General features: G+C 28.5%; 8 protein-coding genes across 8 annotated transcripts, besides 10 other annotated features; 4 read left to right on the forward strand and 4 right to left on the reverse strand.

Moving 5' to 3' along the window:
• Nucleotides 1-106: 106 nt before the first annotated feature.
• On the reverse strand, nucleotides 107-2,681 carry TA18400 (ctd-like phosphatase, putative; the record flags this gene model as incomplete). Its single annotated transcript, XM_950409.1, has 2 exons — nucleotides 107-2,584; nucleotides 2,661-2,681. The coding sequence occupies 2 exons, from the start codon at nucleotides 2,679-2,681 to the stop codon at nucleotides 107-109; spliced, it is 2,499 nt and encodes an 832-aa protein (XP_955502.1).
• Nucleotides 2,682-3,648: 967 nt separating this feature from the next.
• TA18405 (uncharacterized protein) lies at nucleotides 3,649-6,288 on the forward strand (the record flags this gene model as incomplete). Its single annotated transcript, XM_950410.1, has 2 exons — nucleotides 3,649-4,036; nucleotides 4,217-6,288. 2 exons carry the CDS (start codon nucleotides 3,649-3,651, stop codon nucleotides 6,286-6,288), a joined length of 2,460 nt encoding a protein of 819 aa, XP_955503.1.
• Nucleotides 6,289-6,547: 259 nt separating this feature from the next.
• Nucleotides 6,548-9,919, forward strand: TA18410 (transcription factor, putative; the record flags this gene model as incomplete). Its single annotated transcript, XM_950411.1, has 6 exons — nucleotides 6,548-6,653; nucleotides 6,705-6,817; nucleotides 6,906-7,018; nucleotides 7,203-7,330; nucleotides 7,459-7,773; nucleotides 7,914-9,919. 6 exons carry the CDS (start codon nucleotides 6,548-6,550, stop codon nucleotides 9,917-9,919), a joined length of 2,781 nt encoding a protein of 926 aa, XP_955504.1.
• A 67-nt stretch (nucleotides 9,920-9,986) lies between these two features.
• Nucleotides 9,987-11,267, reverse strand: TA18415 (uncharacterized protein; the record flags this gene model as incomplete). The annotated part of the gene is made up of 1 exon (XM_950412.1): nucleotides 9,987-11,267. The coding sequence occupies one exon, from the start codon at nucleotides 11,265-11,267 to the stop codon at nucleotides 9,987-9,989; it is 1,281 nt and encodes a 426-aa protein (XP_955505.1).
• A 194-nt stretch (nucleotides 11,268-11,461) lies between these two features.
• TA18420 (dead box RNA helicase, putative) lies at nucleotides 11,462-14,113 on the reverse strand (the record flags this gene model as incomplete). Its single annotated transcript, XM_950413.1, has 5 exons — nucleotides 11,462-11,633; nucleotides 11,823-12,189; nucleotides 12,368-12,853; nucleotides 13,034-13,306; nucleotides 13,447-14,113. The coding sequence occupies 5 exons, from the start codon at nucleotides 14,111-14,113 to the stop codon at nucleotides 11,462-11,464; spliced, it is 1,965 nt and encodes a 654-aa protein (XP_955506.1).
• Nucleotides 14,027-14,095: a sequence feature (1 probable transmembrane helix predicted for TA18420 by TMHMM2.0 at aa 7-29).
• Nucleotides 14,027-14,113: a sequence feature (Signal peptide predicted for TA18420 by SignalP 2.0 HMM (Signal peptide probability 0.786, signal anchor probability 0.112) with cleavage site probability 0.435 between residues 29 and 30).
• A 347-nt stretch (nucleotides 14,114-14,460) lies between these two features.
• TA18425 (uncharacterized protein) lies at nucleotides 14,461-15,099 on the reverse strand (the record flags this gene model as incomplete). The annotated part of the gene is made up of 3 exons (XM_950414.1): nucleotides 14,461-14,682; nucleotides 14,734-14,865; nucleotides 14,947-15,099. The coding sequence occupies 3 exons, from the start codon at nucleotides 15,097-15,099 to the stop codon at nucleotides 14,461-14,463; spliced, it is 507 nt and encodes a 168-aa protein (XP_955507.1).
• Nucleotides 15,100-15,229: 130 nt separating this feature from the next.
• Nucleotides 15,230-15,302, forward strand: a tRNA (tRNA-Val).
• A 229-nt stretch (nucleotides 15,303-15,531) lies between these two features.
• Nucleotides 15,532-15,604, forward strand: a tRNA (tRNA-Val).
• Nucleotides 15,605-15,847: 243 nt separating this feature from the next.
• On the forward strand, nucleotides 15,848-16,123 carry TA18430 (uncharacterized protein; the record flags this gene model as incomplete). Its single annotated transcript, XM_950415.1, has 2 exons — nucleotides 15,848-15,951; nucleotides 15,982-16,123. 2 exons carry the CDS (start codon nucleotides 15,848-15,850, stop codon nucleotides 16,121-16,123), a joined length of 246 nt encoding a protein of 81 aa, XP_955508.1.
• Nucleotides 15,908-15,951: a sequence feature (2 probable transmembrane helices predicted for TA18430 by TMHMM2.0 at aa 21-43 and 63-80).
• Nucleotides 15,982-16,006: a sequence feature (2 probable transmembrane helices predicted for TA18430 by TMHMM2.0 at aa 21-43 and 63-80).
• Nucleotides 16,064-16,117: a sequence feature (2 probable transmembrane helices predicted for TA18430 by TMHMM2.0 at aa 21-43 and 63-80).
• A 1,048-nt stretch (nucleotides 16,124-17,171) lies between the features above and the next one.
• TA18435 (uncharacterized protein) lies at nucleotides 17,172-21,027 on the forward strand (the record flags this gene model as incomplete). Its single annotated transcript, XM_950416.1, has 2 exons — nucleotides 17,172-19,523; nucleotides 19,639-21,027. 2 exons carry the CDS (start codon nucleotides 17,172-17,174, stop codon nucleotides 21,025-21,027), a joined length of 3,741 nt encoding a protein of 1,246 aa, XP_955509.1.
• Nucleotides 19,245-19,313: a sequence feature (3 probable transmembrane helices predicted for TA18435 by TMHMM2.0 at aa 692-714, 946-968 and 1017-1039).
• Nucleotides 20,122-20,190: a sequence feature (3 probable transmembrane helices predicted for TA18435 by TMHMM2.0 at aa 692-714, 946-968 and 1017-1039).
• Nucleotides 20,335-20,403: a sequence feature (3 probable transmembrane helices predicted for TA18435 by TMHMM2.0 at aa 692-714, 946-968 and 1017-1039).
• Nucleotides 21,028-21,308: the final 281 nt, after the last annotated feature.

A 21,308-nucleotide genomic window follows, 5' to 3' on the forward strand; every position in this document is an offset into this window, starting at 1 on the left:
GCCTTAAGAGTACTCAAATATCCCTTAAACTACTATACATCACTATAAATATCCCTTATATACACTAATAGTAATGTATTATATAAAATAATAGATAATAGATATATTAAGAATTTAAAATGTCCCAAAAAGATCTATAAGGTATTTGCCAATGATCAGGATTGAACTTATCTTCATTTATATATTCATGACAATATAACACAGCTTCTAACCATTTTATATGTACTTTTTTTATACTATCAATTAATTTAATATTACTTTTATTATTCACTATTACATGTGTTACTTCATTTATATTCTTAACAGTATCAGTTGCAGTATCCTCAGTACTATCAGTACATTGACTACTACCGTTAGTAGTACATGTACCAGTCACCGTATTGGTATTTATAGTATTAGAAATGGTAGCACCAAATTTAAGTGCCCATTTACCAAAATCAGAACAACTTAAAAAATTAACATCAAGACCATTTAAATTAATAAATTCATATGTATTAGAATATAATACAACATTTTTTAATATTTTACCATGTATTTCTTGTAATATTTTACTTGCACTTGGTATTAATTCATTATCTAACATATATTTTAATTTTTCCCCCATTACGGTGTCCGTTACGGTGCTTGGTCCAACTGTACCCTTAGTAACTTCACCATCATTAGTATCACTAGTAGTATCCCTAATACCATTAGTACTATTATTGACAGAATGAAGAATTGAATAATAATGTTGAAAAAAAGTTTCATGTATATTATTTAATAATTTAATAATTTTATCTAATTGTTTATCATTATCAATTATTTTCATCTTTCTATTATCAATAATAGTACCTCTAGTACCAATAGTACTAGTATTATTATTAGTTGTAGTACCCTTATCAGTAGTATTGTTGTTGATAAATATATTTGTTGGACGTTGATTACATATTAAATAACCATTATATCTAAATTCATTATTCATTATTGGAATTGAATTTGGTATCATAAATCCTTCTTCATCCATTTCATTCACATTCTTACCAATACTATTATTATTATTATTACTATTACTGTAATTATTACTGTGAATAGATGTATTGTGAATAGATGTATATAATAATTTATACCATATGAAATTGGAATAATTACAAATGGATTGTAATGATGCTGAAGATTTGGTTAGATTATTTAGATCGAAATGATTTAAATAAGTTAAATCCGGGAAGAAATAATATGGATGTATTTTTATTAATCCTAAATTATCTTTCCAAACATGTTCTGTATCATCTAATATTATTACTAAATTCTTATAATTTGGAAATATTTTATCCAATGATTTCATATAATATTTTATATCAATTTTTTTAAAGTTACGGTGACTGGTATTCATACCCATATTCATATTATTACTCATAGTACCCAAATTAATACCCTTAGCCATATTCATAGTATTAGTAGTACTATTAGTAGTATTAGTAGGTACTTTAGTAGTACCAGGTACAACTGTAATGTTAGTTGGACCTGACACCGTAACGGTATTAACACCATTAAGTATATTAGAATGTGAACGTGAAAAAATACGATTAGAAAAATAAATAAGTTGTGGATCAATAATTTGTAATGCACTTTCAGCATGTTGTTTAGTACCAGTAGTAAAGAGAAATAATGTAAATTTATCCCTAATTTGATGAAAGAAATTAAAAATTCCTGGTCTTAATTTAAAATAAGTATTAGTAAACATAGTTTCAGATTCATTATAAACAATAGTTTTAATTACAGAATTTTCTAATTCTAATTGTAATTCAATAGATTTCTCATCAATTCCATATTGTATATATTTACCATTAGATATATTGTTGCCTTGATTATTGGTTACATTCTTGGATATATTCTCGGATACATTGTTGGATTGATTATTGGCTTGAGTATTGGATATATAATTGGATAGATTATAATTAATAATTGGAATAATAATATCAGTTGGTGGTGGTTGTGAAGTAGCATGTAAAAGTGTATTATCAAGATCTAAAACTAAACATAATTTCTTATCATTTAAATAATTTAATATTTCATTACATTCCATTTGGTATGCCAAATCATCACGTATCATTACTTCACTATTATTACTTATAAATCCTAAACTTGATGTTAATTTCCTTTTTATTGGTTCAGAACAATATGTACATAAACCATGTACTATAATATCATGATCACATTCAAATGATTCTATACGTGCTATTATTGTTTCTGAATTCAATAATGTTAAATTCTCTACTAATTTTATTAATTTACCATTTTTATTACTCTTTATTGTTCTTTCTAATTTCTCCATTACGGTGTCTCCCGTAACGGTGCTTGGTCCAACGGCATCAATAGCCCCGAAAGGGGTTTCCTTATCCCCGAAAGGGGTTTCCTCAGTATGCACAGTATCCTTAGTACCATTAGTAAGAGTATTAGTAGTAGTATCAATGGGAGTAGTAATAGCGATAATTTGATGTTTAGTAATATAAGAATTATTAGAAACAATCCAAATTAATTTACATGGAAATAATGATGGGTCAGAAATAATAATATTTTCATCTTCTAATGATGATTCCAATATTTTCTAATACATTATTATAATTTAAATAGAATAATTAGTATAGAATAATTAATATAGAATAATTAGTGTATAAATAAACCTCTAAATCATCTGAATCCATTTATTTATTAAATGGAATTAAATTAATAAAATCATTAAATTCTAAAATTAAAATACAAAATACATTTAATTAAAAATTTATAAATTATAATACAAATTCATATTAGTATAAATTATTATAAATTTGTAAGGTTATATACAATATTTTCATTAAATATTTATTTAAATTAATTTTTAAATATTTACTTTTTAATTTTCATTAAATATTTAGTTATTTTATTAAATTAATCCTAATTTAATTAAAAGAATTTGGACATATTAGAAATGGATTTGGAAATATCAGAATTAGATTTGTAAATATTACAAATGATCTTAGAAAACTCAGAATTGGATTTATAAATATTAAAATTAATTAGAAAAAATTTTAATTAAAATAACTGTCTGAATAAATTAATAAATTTAATGAAATAAATTTCATTAAAATTTTCTAGTCTTTTTATTCAAATCTTCTTCTAAAGATATTTTTAATATTATCTAATGAATAATTCTATAGTTTAATTATAATTAGTTTAATCTTTGCACTTGTAAATGTTATCAAGGGTGCACTGATCATTTCTCAAGAATCTTATCAAATTTACACATTTCTCATTATTTTTATTAATTTTTCTTTATCTTATCAAATTTATTAATTTTTTTTATTTATACAATTTTTTCATTATCAAGTTATAAATTATAATTTATTATAATAATTTATTATAACAAATTATTAACAAGTTGTGTATTTTTGAGCTGTGTATTATTTAATAATTTTATAATGAAATATTTAAAATGTTTTTTAAAAATAAATTCCTTTAATTATTTAAATTAACTTTTTAAAAAAGGTAATTATTAAGATCTATAAATACATTTTATCCAATACACTATAATATTAATTAAATTACCTAATATTAGTTAAATAATGGAAAAATTGTATAAATAATGTTATATTAGTAAAAAATAATGGAATAATAGTATTAATAATGTAATAGATGATGGAATATGAATTGAGTGGATATAGATCTGAATATAAAACTACTATAATAAATAAGAAACGTAATTTAGAAAATTTACAAAGATCAATAGAAGCACATAAAAAACGTCTTGCAATAGCAAGACTTAAAAAATTATCAACAAATTCTAATAGTAATACTAATAGTAATTATGGGAAATATAATCTAAATGTCAGTTTAAAGAATACTAATGGTAGTTTAAAGAATGAAAATAGTAGTTTTAATAGTCCTAATTGCAGTTTAAAGAATCTAAATGGTAGTTTTAAGGATGAAAATATGAATATAAATAATGAAATGTTAGAAGAAAAGATTGTACAAGTTCTTACAAAATTACTTAAATATGATCAAAATAACAATATACACTCAAGTAACTACTCTTAATTACCCTTAAATACCTTTAATACCCTTAACTAGCTAGAGTACCTACTACTCCTTAATAGTCTTTATATAGCCCTATATAGCCCTTAGATACCTAACTACCCCTAATACCCTTAACTACTTAGAACTAATTAACTACTTGTTAATTTATAATAATAAGAATATTTAGAAGAGAATATGAGTGATATATTAGTGAAATGTATATCAACAGCAATGAATTCAGCAACAGGTGATACATCAGATATTACTAGTTCACGTACTAATGTTAATTTATCAATAAATCTTAATATTCCAAATTCTAATATGAATAATGATACACTTGATAATCAAATTATAAATACTACTACTAGAAATACTGTAAACAGTACTACTAGAAATGATGTTAAGAGTATTGTAAATGATGAGAATGAAAATGATGTGGTAATGATAGAAAATGTTTTTTCACAAAATACGAAAATTATAAAACCAAATACTTTTATTAATTTTTATAATAAATTTAAAAATGTTTTCAAAAATAATACTACTAACACTGATATAAGTAGTAATAGTAAGGGTGTTAAGGATACTACAGTTGTACCTGGTACTACTACTCCAAATACTACTACTCCTAGTAATATGAATACTTATAATATGAATAATATTGAATTTAAGAAAAGTATTGGACCATTTAGAAGAAATACTAAACCAATTAATAATATAATTAGAAGAAATTCTATAAATAGAAGAAATTTATATAATCTTCATACCCATACTAATACTATTGATGGTACTACCCTTAATAGTACTACTAAGGTTAATACTAGTAATATTACTCCTCCTAAAGTAGCTAATACTAATACTAATAATACTAAGAGTACTGTTACCTATGTTAGTGTGGATAAGAATGAAAGTAATGTATGGAATAATATGAAAAATAGTAATGAATATTTACAATCAGTTGATTGGGATCCATTTAATCTTAAAAATCATTTTACAATTAATACTTTAGATTTCAATAATCAAACTAATGTTAATAGAGTTAATGGAGGAGTTGTAGATAATAGAGTTATAAACGGACTTGTAGACAGTAAAGTTATAAATTCAATTGTAAATAGAGTTGTAAATAATAGAATTGTAAATGAAGTTAATAATGGAGTTAGTAAAGGAGTTAGTGATGGAGATTATAGTATTGATGTAGATGTAGAGAATAGAGTTGATTTTAGTATTGATGGAGTTAGTGATGCAGATAATAGTATTGATCTAGATGTAGTGAATGGTAAATATGGTAAAATAGTATGGAGAAATGGTTATAAAAATAATAATCCTATAAATCCTTGTGTTATGAAATCTAATTTGCAACAAATTGATTCATATAAATTTGGTCTCTTCAATAATATCATTACTAATCCCAGTTCCAATCCTAATCACAATTCTAATCCTAGTTCTAGTGGTAATTACTATTGGAATAATTGGAATATGAATTCCTACAATAATTGGAATATGAATTCCAATAATGACAAGTGGAATGATAATTGGAATATGAATTTTAATAATAGTATGAATACAATGGATAAATATATGGATAGAATCAATGATAGATTTTCTAGTTTTGATCAAAAAATTGTTAATCTTAATATTAATAATCTAACCAGTAATAATCTTAATGGAAATTTAGTCAATAGTCATCTTAATAGTGGGAATTTAACAAACGGATTAGGGGAAACTCGTAATTTAACTGGTTGTCATCTTAATAATCGTAATCTAACTAGTAACAATCTTAATAGTGGTAATTTAACCAGTGGATTGACCAATGGTGGTGGATTCGTGAATGGAAATATGAATATTAGAAATCCATTTAAACGTTATCGTAATCAAAAAGAAAATATACAAATGGATAAAATGACTGGAAAAGTTGGAAGAAATAATTTCAATTGTTTAAATCCATGTTTTAAATTGAAAACTCTTAGATCCAATACTTATACAGTCAATACTAAATTAAATACTGTAACTCCTCTCAATAGTAAATTAAATGCTGTAACACCTGTTAGTACTAAATTGAGTACTAGAACTCCTGTTAATAAATTAAATACTGCCACTACAGTCAATAGTAAACTAAATTACACACCAGTAAATAGTAAATTAGTTAATAAATATGAAGAAAATAATTTAAAATATAATGAAATGAGAAGAAATATAAAATTAATGGATAGTAATACAATTTTTAATGCATTAAATCAATTATCACAAGTTCAAATATGTTAATCTCTTTGTACCATATATTCTAGTTATTGTAATTATGGTGTATAATAGTCTATAATTGTCTATAATAATTAGTGTATAATTGTGTATAATTTGTATATAATTTGTGTAATAATAATTTGTGTATAGAGATAAAAATAATATATTAGTGCCCAACACAATTTATAAATTTAAATATTAATTAATAATATAAATAATTTTAAAAATTTATAATATAATGAATTATTATCCAAATAATTGGATTTGATTTAAGATTTCAAAGATGAATGAAGAATCACCAAGTAATAGTGATTTATTTGGTGATGACGTTCCAGAAGATACATCAACTTTATTAGATGATCTAACAACTGAATTAGATGAACTAACAGGTACAGTAAATGATGTAAAAACTTGATTAGATGATGTGATGGATCTTGTAGAAGAAGCTCCAGTAGAAGAAACAAAGAAAAAAAGGTCAAGAAAATTAAAAAAACGTGATTCTTCAAAGAAAAGAAAAATTGATGTTTCAGCTTTTCTGGATACTGAAGCACAAGTATATTACTATTTTAATTCTTATTTTTATATACAAATTTGTAAATAATAATTAAATTAATTAATGTTGAATATTGGATGTTTAATAGGTTGGTGATGATGAAGATGAGAATTATGAATATGATTTTTTATTACCTGATGAATCTACAGAAGCTGAACGTTTAGAACATCGTAGTAGACTTAAACGTTTACAAGATGATAAGTACGTTGCGGTGCTTGTACACACCACTAACCCCTGAGGGGGGTTTATAATTAGTTATTATAACAGTAGTTATACCCCTACTGGGAGTAGCTATACTATCCCTACTATTAGTTACTCCAGTGATTAGTATTTATCTTAGATTTATATAATTAATAATTTTATTATTAATATAATGATTGATTAGGAGAGATGATAGAAGAATTGGTGGTACACAATATCTTGAAACAGCAATCGACAAATTAGCTAAACGTTATCAAGATCAAACTTTTGAAGAAGGTGAAGATGAAATTCAAGAATCACAACCAATAGAATGTAATTTTTACTATTATTTATTAGAGATTATGACCCATTAGAGATTAAATCACCTCAGGGTGTTAAATCACTTTTGGGTGTAAATAATCCTATGAATTATAAATAATTGAATTATAAATAATTATTAGATGATGGAATAGAAGAAACAAGTGCATTGATACCAGATTTGGGTGATCCTAAGCTATGGATAGTGAGAACAAATAGACAAACTCCAGATCGAAATCTAGCAATTTCAATAATGAATAAGTCATTAAGATATCAAAGTATGGGTAAAAACTTGGGAATTTATTCCTGTTTTGTACCAGACGGAGTTACAGGATATTTATACATTGAAGCTGATAATAAAACTACTGTCATTGAAGCACTTTCCGAATTTAGACAAATCAGTCTCAATACTTTAAAATTAGTTCCAATTAATGAAATGTCTAATGTTTTTACTACAGGTTTGCGTTACGGTGTGAGGTCCACCAGAAAGCTCTACTAGTTATATACCCTTAGAACTCTTTGGTTATCCATAGTAATTAATTATCCTATTTCGCTTGAGCAAGCATCGTAACTAAATTTTAGTTATAAAATTTTATAGGATTTGACAATGTGTATATTCCAAGAGTTGGTGAATTTGTAAGAGTCAAGTTTGGACGTTACGCGGGAGACTTGGGCCAAGTTTATGAATCCGATGAAAACACCTCCACAGTCACACTTAAGCTTATACCCAGAATTGATCCATCAATACTCTCAAATAATGATAATTTTAACGATGGATTTGATGGAATTGATTCAATCAACTCAATTGGTACAGTTGGTACAGCCGCCCCAGTGAATGGAGTAAAAAAGAATATAAAGTATAATAAAATGTTATTTGATAGAGATGCAGTGGAGTTGAATGGAGGATTAATAGAACATGGAATAATACCAGGAACATTCCGATACCAAGGAATGACATTTCTAGATTCGGGACATATTTTGCAAAAGTTCAGTTCAAAACGTTTAGTGACGCAGGATGCAGTCAACCCAACATTGGCAGAGTTGCGGGAGTTCTCAACAGACTCCTCACTAACCGAAGTTTTGTCACATGTGACGAGATCAGCAGGATCGAAGAGTGCCCTGTATAAACTAGGAGACCGAGTAAAGGTAGTCAAGGGTGAACTAATGAGTGTAACGGGTAAAATAATAGGAGTTGAAGCTGAGGAGGTTGAAGTTCAGCCAGATGACAAAGAGCTTCCAAATTTCAGAATAAACCTAAACTCAGTGATCAAGGACCTGGTGGAAGGAGATAATGTACGAGCAATTGGAGGGTCAAATGAAGGGAAAACCGGATTGGTGGTTATGGTCAACGCCAAGAACAGAAGTGCATTGGTGTTTTCGCCCCAGACTGGAGAAGAGTTCAAGAGCACATTGGAACATTTGGCATTGATTCCACGTGAGGGCCTGGGAGATGAGGGTTCAAAAGTAGGTGGAATTAATGGGTTTGTGGTTACAGACTTGGTCCAAACCACCAGCGGAGAAGTTGGAGTTATCATATCAGTAGAACGTAGCGGCTCAGTTACAATCTTGACAGATGGGAACAACCGCCTGAAAGTATCCCCAGGCCAAATTACGTGCAAACGGACCTCGGTAGGTAGTAGTAGTCGCGATTTCAATAACCAGCCAATAGAGCCAAGACAAAGAGTAATGGTAGTAAGGGGAAATTATCGTAATAAAACAGGCCAAGTGTTACATTTGTGGAGGAATACTTTATTTTTATCAGTTGAAAATGATGTGATTGTGGTCTCGTCAACTGATTGTTTGAGGGCTGGAAATGCTACCAGTACAGCTACTAAACCAGTTACAACAAATGCACCAATAGGAAACGTAAAACTAGTTAGAAAGAACCCATTAATAGGGAAGACGGTTAAGATTTTACAAGGCCGTTACAAGGGTCTATTAGGTGACATTATCCATGTTGAACCTACCCAATTCACAATTTTACTCAAAGTTAAGCCGAAAACTGTTAGGTATCCTAAATCAGAATGTGTCATACTTGATAATTGGCATCACAATATTAGATATGCCAATACATATTCCAATAATTCAAGAATTAATACTACCAGTACGGTGTTAGGTTCTACGGGTATTAATAGTAATATGGATACCTACAGTACTGTAACTACTACTACCGATATTAATGCACTTGCCAATACTAATACTACAGTTCCCACTAACACTACTACTCCTGGTACTACAGTGAGTGGAATAGTTGAAAATAAAATGTCACCATGGTCAGTTGAAGGAGTAGTTGTGAAAGTCATTGGCCCAGGAGGATATTATGGGAAAATGGGCGTGGTTGGTGAGGTGTTTGAGAATATGGTCGACACCTCACTTCAGGTATTACACGTCATGGTTGAGGAGGACTACATCGCAATAGCAGCAGAGTCAGTAGAGCCAGTGCCACCAAGTAAGCCAGGAGAACAGGCTCTAGTGTTCTCCATGGGTAAAGATAAGTTTGGAACCGTTGTTAACGTCTCTGGAGATAAAGTCACAGTCAAATTAACAACCGGCGACGTAGTCACTGTAGATAAAGAAGGAGTCGCCCTCATGTCACAACAATAATTTTTATAATTTTTAATATATATATTTTAAAATATATTAAATCTTTTAAAATCTATTTTAAAACAAATTAATGATGAATGACCCAATCGTCGTTGGAATTCTTGATGTAGACGTCTAAGCCTTTATTATAGTACAAATATAATAATCCCTCGTCACAATAACATGTCAGTGCGGTTGGAACAGTTTCGCGAGGTCTCAACTTCCAAACAACCCTGTTATCATATAAGATGAGAGATATATCTGTCCCAGGATTCAAATTGTAAGTAAACCCGTTAAATGGCTCAAGTAAAACATTGTACTCACTGGGGTCGATTTCTGAAAAACTGCGAAAAAAGTTGTCACACAGTTTAATTGGAGGAAGATTAAATCTCCTCCGAGTCCAGCGCCCATTCTCGAGGTAGCAGGCAACCAAAAGCCCCTCAAACCTAAACACAACCCTCTTGTTACGCTTGTAAGTGAGTGATAAAGGCTGTGGACGACCTGGTAACCTCTTCCAAAGAGTTTTCTTATTGTATTTTATAGCTTTTAATTTTACTTTGGGCATAAGCTCAAACAGGTAATTATCACCATCTGCATTCAAATCATAAGCTGATGTCGTAACCACTTCATCATTTTCACCGAAAAAACGAAGTTCTTTGGGGATTCGGATTGTAGTTTTAACCCAATCATTCATCTGCTTAGTGCAGATGATGACTTTGTCGACAAATTTGATTGTGATGATGTCATTCTTCTTGTCGTGGACCACAGATTTCGGTTTCGAGTTCCCGTCCTCTTCAGGGTCCCACATCGTAATCTCATCCTTATTTTTGTTCTTATCCTCGGGAAATATTTCTGGCTCATTGAACTTTTCTTCCTCCTTTTTAAATTCGCTGTTGTAACAGTCTGTGGTCTTTGGATTAGCGCACAAGCCTCTGAGTCTACTCAGTTTACGGACCTTTCCTGAACCCAATTTAAGATTAAAAGAGCGAATGTTAATTGGTTTTATTCGTTCATTTTTGTGAAAAAGACTTAGTGAATTATTTTCCAGATCAAGTAAAATGCCTACTGGAAATCCAAATTCATCCTCTTCAAAGTACCGCCAAACGAGACTCCCCTCGTACCTTAACTCGAAACACTCCTTTAGAAACATGGTTCTCAGTATCAAGCCTTGTAAGTTAATTCTATAATCTGAGACCATGAACTCTTGTGAGTCCTCTCCTATGAAACTCAAATGACAAAAATTAATCTTCAAATGTGTAACATCAATCCACTCTCCGCCGCTACTTCTTCCAAATACTATAGGTTTTAATCCTCTAAGTTCTGCTTTGTACTCGTTTAAGTTCTCCAATGTTAATTCATTGCTTGGCATTTCACTTTATTATTACTAACTTTATTATCATTGGGCATTTTCCTTATTAAGCCATTCTTACACATTTCTACATATTTACCTTATACCATATAACATAACATTATATAGTTAATTTTTATATAATATATATTGAATAGATTAATATTTATTATAATTTATCGTAATATAAGTACACATAAGATTCAAGAATAATATTATAAATTATTATTTGCTATTTGCGTTAATTGTGATGGAACGGTTTGATTAACTTTTGTTAGTAGATTGGACAAGTCCTGTGCGAATTTTACTTTTGATGGACTCAAAGTATCAATTGGGAAATATAATAGAGATTCTCCTTTATTATTTCCTCTACCAGTTCTTCCAATTCTATATTAAACATTAAGTATACATAATTCCATTAGGGTGGTTGCTCTAACTACATAACTAACTAATCCTGGAAAGGGAGCTAAATATAGTAGGTATATAACTAACTACTAATAGGTGATAAATAACGGTATATCTAGAAACCCCGTAAAGGGCTAATGGTGAACCAGACACCGTAATGGAATAACGTACCTATGAATATAATCTAATAATGATTTAGGAACATCTAAATTAATAACATAATCAATATCTTTAATATCAAGTCCTCTGGCAGCAACGTCAGTAGCGACAAGAATATTGAACTCTCCTGAGCGGTACATATTGAGAATACGTTCACGTTGATTTTGAGTCTTATTACCATGAAGTGAATATGCTCTAAATCTACGGTACCTCAATGCACTGGTGAGTTGGTCCGCAAAAGACTTGAGATCAGAAAAGATCAACACCTTCTTTTCAGGTGCCAATGAACCCAAAAAGTCAAATAAATTATCCTTTACTTCATATGAATTTGGAAACTCAAAATTTTGCTTTATATTCGGGTTCGCTGTTAATTCCAAATCTCCAACCTAATATATTCATATTAATTCCGTTACGGTGCTTGGTCAAACAGTACCCGGTGAGGGGTATAACTAACTACTGTAGATAACTAATTAAAAGCCCCTCAGGGGCTAATGGAGGACTACTGTCGGTGGACCTGACACCGTAACGTACTTGTATATATATTGAATTGGGTTTACAAAATTCTGAAGCTAATCTTTTAATTTCAGAAGGCCATGTAGCAGAGAACATTAATGTTTGTCTATCTGGTCTGATTTGTCCCATTATTTTCCGAATCTGTGGTTCAAATCCCATATCTAACATTCTATCTGCCTCATCCATTACAAAGTAACTGACACGGTTTAATTTAATAGCTCCAGTACTGAGATACTCAAGTAACCTTCCAGGTGTTGCGACAATAATTTCAGCTCCATTTTGTATCTCTCGCACCTGTGAAAGCTTTGGTGTTCCTCCATAAATCGGTATTAAACGTAAATTAAGAAGCCTAGAATAAGGTTTGGCCTCCTCAGCAATTTGTACACACAGTTCTCTAGTCGGGGATAAAACAAGCATTATTGGACCTCCTTTACCAACTGGTGGCTGTGCCAACAAATGTAATAGACCAGGAAGTAAAAATGTTAATGTCTTGCCACTTCCAGTTTGTGATACACCAATTATATCTCTACCTATAAAATTTTATAACTAAAATTCCTCCGTTACGGTGCTTGCTCAAACGGCACCACCGTAAAGTAAATAACTAACTAATCCCCGCAGGGGTATAACTAGGTAAATAACTAAAGGAACCCCTTAGGGTCTAACGGTGTACCGGACACCGTAACGCAAACCTGTTAAACAAGATGTCCAACCAACTTTTTGTATTGGTGTTGGTTCAGTAAATTTGGATTCTTTAATAATTTTTTGAATAGGTTCATTGAAAACAGCCTCATCAAAAGTAGTAACAGGTTTAGGAAGTGGATGTTCACCTTCAATAATAATATCATGTGATTTTAAAATCTTCTCAATCTCTTCACCAGGTCTACTATCCGCTTCATAACTCAAATCATAAAAATCCTTCTTTATTTCAACCAATTCTTCCTTTTCCCAATCTATTAAACTTACTGGTATATCATATCCTCTACCTAATATTCTTAATTAGTACTGACTAGACTAATTAACTACCACTAACTAACACTAACTACCTACTGTAAACTACTTAACTACTCCTACTACTCATAACTACTGTAGACTAATTATTAGAGAATAATTTGGTGGAAAATACTATTATTAAATCTTCTGTTTGTTTGTCGATAAGTATTATAACGATAATATTGTCGAGGTCCAAAATAATTTGTTTGTCTCTTTGTATAAGTATTATAATTATTACTTAATCCACGATTCTGTCCATATCCATATCTATTTCCATATCCACTTCGATAACTATTACCATTTCCATAGTCAGTACCATAACCATTACCTAGTCCTGTACTATTACCAAGTCCATTATCATTATAACCATATCCAGTATTATTAGGTGTATTATAATTAGTATAAGTATAATTAGGAACAGTTGTATAATTAGGAGTTAAATTAGGGTTATTATAACCAACTTGATATGGAGCTGTTAAAGTAGTAACATTATCATAATTGGCATAGTTATTCAAACTACTTTTCTTTATTCTAGAATTTGAATTTATAAAACTATAATTTTTTCCAATTTTTAAATTAACTGAATTACATGAGTTATGTAATGAATTGTGTATTGAGTTACGTAATGAATTACGTAATGTTGAATTGAAAGATGTTGTAATGAAATTTGGTAATGTATTTAAAGAATTAGTAATTCTTTGAAATGGACTTAATGCCATGGAATGTGTAACAAATATTGAAAACAAATGCGATAAAAATAACATTAGAATAAAATCAAATACATTTATAATATTAAACATATGCAATTATTATATATTCCAATTAATTTTTATTGAATAACATTCTTCATATGGTAATAATATTAATAATAATAATCTTCACTTGAAGGTCTATATAATATTTAATCACAATATAATATAATGAAAATTTATATCAATAAATTAATAATTATTGATAATTGAATAATATTAAATAAACACATCCAATGGGGTGTATATAATATTTTTTAGGATTCCATATTTATATATTATTAAATAATATATAATTATATAATATAATATACTAAATAATATGTAATTGTGGATTCTATGATTAATAATTGGAATCTATCATTAATAAGTAAAATATAACATTAATAATGATGAGATTAAGAAATTAGTGTAGAATTATATCTTTGATAACATTCTTTAATAAATTGTGATAACATAGTTTTAGTAATTGAATTGTTAAATGTATTTGATAAATGTTGATAAAATGGATTACGAAATTGATAAGAAATTGAAAAATCAATTATAGTTCCATTTTCTGTTTTTTTTAAATTCCAATTTGTATCCAATTTTTCAAATATTTTACTATCATATGCTATAGCCTATATATAATATAAATATTATAATATATGGAAATATTATAATAGAAATACCTTAATATAATTATATGGTTCAAATGAAACTTTAGATATATAAGATTCTTTTAATAATAAAAAGTTAATAGTTAATAATGCTTTTCTATAATTTTTTATATCATCATTTAATTCATCTATCCAATTACTTTCCTATAATTATTACTATTAATTCTATTATAATTCTATACTAAATATATAATAGTATATATATTAAATATATAATTAGAATACTTTACACCAAGGAACAAATTTATGATAATTTGGTATATCAATAATAGTATCATAAATTATTTTTATAGGAAGATCAACTAATTTTGTTTTCTTATATATTAATATATTTGTATTTAATTTTATATTCTTTAATATATTATATCCTTTATACATTATTTTTACACTATATATACAAATTATTTATACACTATCTATACACTAATTATTAATATATATTAGTAGTATATAGTATTAATAGTGTAAATAATATAATTAATAGTATAAATAATAGAAATTAAAAGAAGCGGGCATGGTCTAGTGGTTATGACGCCTGCTTCACACGCAGGAGGTCCCGAGTTCGAGCCTCGGTGCCCGTATAATTATATTTTCCCATATAAATTTATTTATATTACACTATTAATTTTAATATATTATTTTATTAATTAATTTATTATATTTTATTAATTTAATTTAATTTTATATTATTTAATTATACAATTTATAATAATAGATTCTATTACTAATTTATTCTTACTCTTAGTGTTGTATACTTAAATATAATTAATGTATAAGAATAATTAAGAGAAATATTAGAAGATTATAGAAGCGGGCATGGTCTAGTGGCTATGACGTCTGCCTAACACGCAGAAGATCCCGAGTTCGATCCTCGGTGCCCGTATTAATTATATTTTCTAAAAAAATATATTCAATATTATTAAATTTATTTATATATTAATTTATCATTTAATTTATTATATTTTATTAATTTTTACTTTTTTTTCCAATATATCCCAATCAACACTATTTTTTATAATTATAACCATTATTATTATAGAATTTATTATTATGAAATATTTATTATTAAAGAATATTATTATTAAATATATTTATTATTAATGTGTATATAAAATTGAATAATAAAATGAGTGGACATGAAATTGGTTTATTATTTCGTAAAGGCTGGTTTACTAGAAGAATTTTTAGTACTGTAATAATTTTCGCAGTCTCTGATGCATTTGTTAAATTGTATTCTAATATATATTTATTATTTTTTAGTGAATATGGAATACCATTTACATTCGATTTCGAATCTACTACTTGGGAATGGTGGAATAATCCCAAAAATCGTGAAAAGTATTCTTTATACATATATATTCACAATTTTTTAGTTATTAACATATATTCTATCATTTATTAAATTATATTAAATTATATTAAATTATATTAAATTTATTAAATTATTATTGTTATATTTATTGTTATTATTAGGGCATTGAAAGAAATTACCCAAAATAACAATTAATAATTTTTCTAATATTTCGTATATTTGGATTATTATTAATTGGAGGATCACGTATTCTAAATATTAAGATAAAGATTAAATTAAATTACCTTAATCTATAACCTGGCATTTGTTTCTGCAATTTCTTCAAATCACATCTACTCACATACTTTATACGCATTTTATTCTTATATTTTAATCTACTCTAATCAATATATATAAAGAATTTATTATATACTGAACTAAATGTATAGAAGTAATTGTATATACAGAAATAATTGTATATAGAATTAATTATACAAGATGTAATTTTTTGGAATTTCTACCACTTTGTAATCTTTCCCATCCAAATCTATAATTAAATTTAATTAATGAATTAGAAATTAATTAATTAGTGAACAATAATGATGTGGATTGAGAATTAGATTACCTTGTGAGTCTAAATCTCATAGAAACACGAGGATGATTTTTATGTTTTTTTTTATCTTGTAAAACTTGTTTAATACGACAACGACGTTTTATACCAACCCAATCAATATTAAGATCAGGCCTATAATATCTTCTAATAAACAAATTTACACCTTTAAATTCATTAAATTTTAAATTAAAATATGAAGGAAAATATTTTAATGATGAATTATAATATTTATTAGTAAAATTATATGTAGAAATAGGAAAATTAAGATAATCGGAATATAAAATGAATTTGTAAAAAAATTTTGTATTTTTCTTCAATCCAATAATATTAGTAAAAAAATAATTAAACATAATATAATATGTGTAAATATGTGATGAAATAATAAAAATTAAGTGGTGTGATTAGAGCCTGATAATTAAAAAAAAAATTAATTAATATGTTTATTAATAAAACCATATATAATAGTTTGAAATATTAATATATATAATAATCTATTAGAGGGTTTTGGTTATATATTAGTTTGTTGTACAATATGTAATTGGTATAATGTTAGATTTTATAAATCAAACCGAGTCCAGATTTCTTCTGGATTCTATCCATGAAACTCACATGGAAAAGTCTAAAATAATTAGAATCTTTAAAATAATTAAGATCAAAAATATATTAAGAATAAATAAATTAACTAATTTGTTAATTTTCTGCTTACTAATTTGTTTATCAAGGACTGGAAATTGTTATGCTATTGAAACTAGAAAAGATGCTGGTTCAGATTTTGGTCCATTTTTAGAAACACCAAATTTTCTTGAAACTCCACCAAAAATTATTGAAGATTCAGTAATGGAAGAAATTGATGCTCTTGATGATTATAATTCCAAAAATGAAAATGAATTAACAAATAGTTTTAGTAAATTTTTCAATCGATCAAAATTTGATCTAAAAAAATTTGATAAATTTGATAATTTGGATAAAAATTTTGATAAATTTGATGCTCTTGATAATTTTGATGATTCTGATGATTCTGATAAATTTGATGATTCATTTGATATACCATATAAACACTCATTTGACACAGTTCAAACACTTAATACTCTTAAAAAAACAGATAATCTCACATGTGGTACAGATCCATTTGAACATGATCCTGATTTAAAATACTTTAAAAATCCTAAAAATATATCAAACGCTGAAAATACATCCACTACGAATAAATTATCCAATGACAATTCATTAGATACTGTGGATACTAAGGACACTAATACTAATGAAACCCCTTTCAGGGGTAGTACTGATGATAGTGTTGATGGAATGGGTACAGTAGAAATGGAAGATGAATTGAATAGTGAAGAAGCACCAAAAGTATGTCCATTTGGATTTACAAGTGGAAATAAACGTAAAACTAAAACTGAAACTACAAAAGATTCAACTGACACTAATAAATCGGATGACATGAAATCTGATGAACTAAAAACGGATAAAGAAAATTTGTACTTGGAAGAGAAACAATTTGAAGAAAAGATATTATATTTGATGAGTTCAATGAAGAAATTGAAGAAAGAAATCTTGGGAAAGAATGCGGAATTGGATGACCTTTTTATGCAAGTGGAACATTTGAGAGTAAGTTTGGGCAAATTTGATAGTGCATTTTACCGAACATTATTTAGTGATTTGGAAACATTATCAAGAGATTTAAATTTGCTAAGAAAGGGAAACATATATTACACAGGAGATAATTATAATATATTAAATAATATTACAGTAATGGATGCTCTGAGAGCTTTGTTCGTGATATATCGCACACCATTTGTACTCTTGAGACATAACTTCCCATTATATAACAAGTGTGAAGTTTTTATATACAATTTTCTAAGGTACAAATTACCGAAATTTCTCTACACAGTTTATAGTAGAGTAAATAATGGTATGAAGAAAGGTACTAACTATTTATACTCAAATAGTGTCAAGTACATGAGGAATACATTTATATACCACAGTGTTAATAAAAAGACAATAAATATATATGATGTTCTATTGACAGATTATTTAAGGGATAAAATGTCTGTAGATGTGGATAAAGTAAATTATTCAGGAAATGCATTTATTAATAAGTTGATAAATATGCTTATAAAATTAAAGATAGTGAAACATTACAAGTATATAAGGTATGGAGTATTTAAGAATAGTGTAATTTCAATGGTCTTTTTGAATAGGAAATATATATTAGATGGTTACGTAGTGGGTAGTAACCCGGACTTCTTCTATATAAAACTTAAGGATCATAAGACACTAGAAGTTCTCTATTACATTTATAAACTCAAAGTTATGTGTTTCCTAGAAAAATTGGCATTATTTTTCTTGAGATATTTTTCTATGATTTGTAATTTGTTCTTACAAGATCCAGAAAAATTATATAACAATTATACAAGACCATTATTCAACTTTGAAAGTATCCCATTATTTAACTTTCAAACCATGAAGATTAAGAATTTGTATTTTTTTCTTAGAGGAGTATCAATATTGGCACTTCAGAAAGTGGATGTGTTTATGGATTATTGTTTTAATTATGCTAACAAAGTTAATCCAGAATTATCTATCTTAGTACCAAAGGATTTGTTAAATCGTATTTTCTTTATTTCTGTAATTATACTCTTGACTGTGATTATGGTGTTTCTAATTCAATTGGCATTTCACATTTTGACATCAATTGTCTCAACATTGACTGGGAATAATAATAGTAAAACTACAATAAGTTCTAGATTGAGACATTGGTATCATAAATCATTCTTGAGACATTTTTTCCAATTGATGAAAAAGAGTCTAAGTCATGGAAAATCACATAAAAGGAAACATAGATACCATCGCAATTTCGAAACCTTTCATAGAATCATCGATGATGGAAATGTTACCAATTCTGATAATTATAAACCATTTAAAAATAAAATCAATTGATTCTATTTCAATATCACTAATATATATAGTATATACTAAGATAATTTATATAAAATAGAGTAAGTAGAGTGACTTAATACTATTAATTATTACTAATACCATTAGTATGGTGATTGGTAATATGGATATTACTTATCCCAAGAAGGATAAGGCTATTGATATTCCTAAGGATACTGTTAAAATTAAAACTGGTACCGTTAATGCTGATGGTAACTGTACTGAGACTGCTAAGGAGATTAAGGGTGATGCCACTATTACTCCTGCTACTCAGACTGAGGGTCCTAAACTTACTATTAAAGATATTACTGGTGCTGATGCTCTTGCTACCATTGCTGGTACTCCGTGTAATGTTAGTGTGGATACTGAGAAGAAAACTCTTACTATTAACTATACTCAGGGTACTGGTAAGAAGTGTATTGAAATTGAAATTACTGGTATTAATACTAAAAAAACTGGTACTGCTAGTGCTACTACTGTTCAATATGGTCATATATTTACTGAAACTTTTGATACGAGTAAAGTTCATTGGCCAGAGATAATCTCTCCTACACTTATGGTTATTGTAGGTATGATACTTCTAGTTATTACAATATTCCCGCCGGTGATTGTAGCCGCACTAAGGAAGACTGCCCCCCTACTTGGTAATTGGAGTCATTATCAGTCACCAATGTGCAAATGGGGAGCTGATGAAAAAGACCAACAAGATAAGTGGACCAACACTGGCGAGACATGGACTAGTGGTGATACTACTGGCAGTCAGGATGCTTCCTTCTGGCATGGATTTGATCTTCTTATAGTCCTTAAGATATTACTAGCCTCAGCAGTGCTGTGGTCCAAGGCTTATTGGGAAGGTGATAAGGCTAAGGATGGATACCCACCATCTGATCCTAATCAAAGAGAATGTAAAAAACTCAACGTGGCCGCTACTACTTCTGGTTCTGGTACTGAACTGACATACACTATTGGACAAAACTTTGCTGAAAACCATGCCAAAGATAATTGTGGTTTTAAGAATTCTCCTACTTACTATGCTCACTTGGTACCTCCAAGTCTTATGGTCCTTGTTGGTATGGAACTTCCACTTCCAAACATTACCATAGTAACAACAGTTATCAGTGGAGTGTTTATCATGGAACTCCTCAGGATCGTACTGGACAGCTGCAAGACTAACATTGGAGATAGTAGAACTACTAGCACCGAGGGTGAGTCTACCACTCCCTTTGAGACCACCTTCGAGAGTAACATTAACGGTGCCGGAGAGTGTGAGAGGTTGAGTAGAAGGATTTCCATTCTTGGTGATTTCAATTTTACCTTCTGCCACTATCTTGGTACCACTAGCGAGGGTTCCAGTGAGTTTTATGGTGTCATCGTTGTTGAGGGGGGTGCTGGTCTTGATAGGGCTCCCATTTCTGGTAAGAGTCATTTGATTGCTATTGAATCTTCCACTAAGAGTTAGAGTCTCACCATTACTTGTGAGAGTAGCGATAGTGCTGGATTTGGAAGCAGTGGTAGTGAGCTTGGCTGTGACCGTAGTGCTACCACCAGTTGGAGTGATAGTGATGGTAGTTTCTGGAAGGTTAAGAGTTACCTTGTTGATACCAGTGCCAGTAGGTTGGTTGTCTTCGGGAAAATCATAGGTTAGAGTAGGAGTACCACTGCTACCGCCAGTGAGTGTGAGGGTAGCCTTAGTGAGTTTATTATCATTATCAGTGTCGGCTTTGAGTATGGCACTAGTGT

The sequence above is a fragment of the Theileria annulata genome, chromosome 3, assembly GCF_000003225.4.
Source record: "Theileria annulata chromosome 3, complete sequence, *** SEQUENCING IN PROGRESS ***".
Lineage (NCBI taxonomy): Eukaryota > Apicomplexa > Aconoidasida > Piroplasmida > Theileriidae > Theileria > Theileria annulata.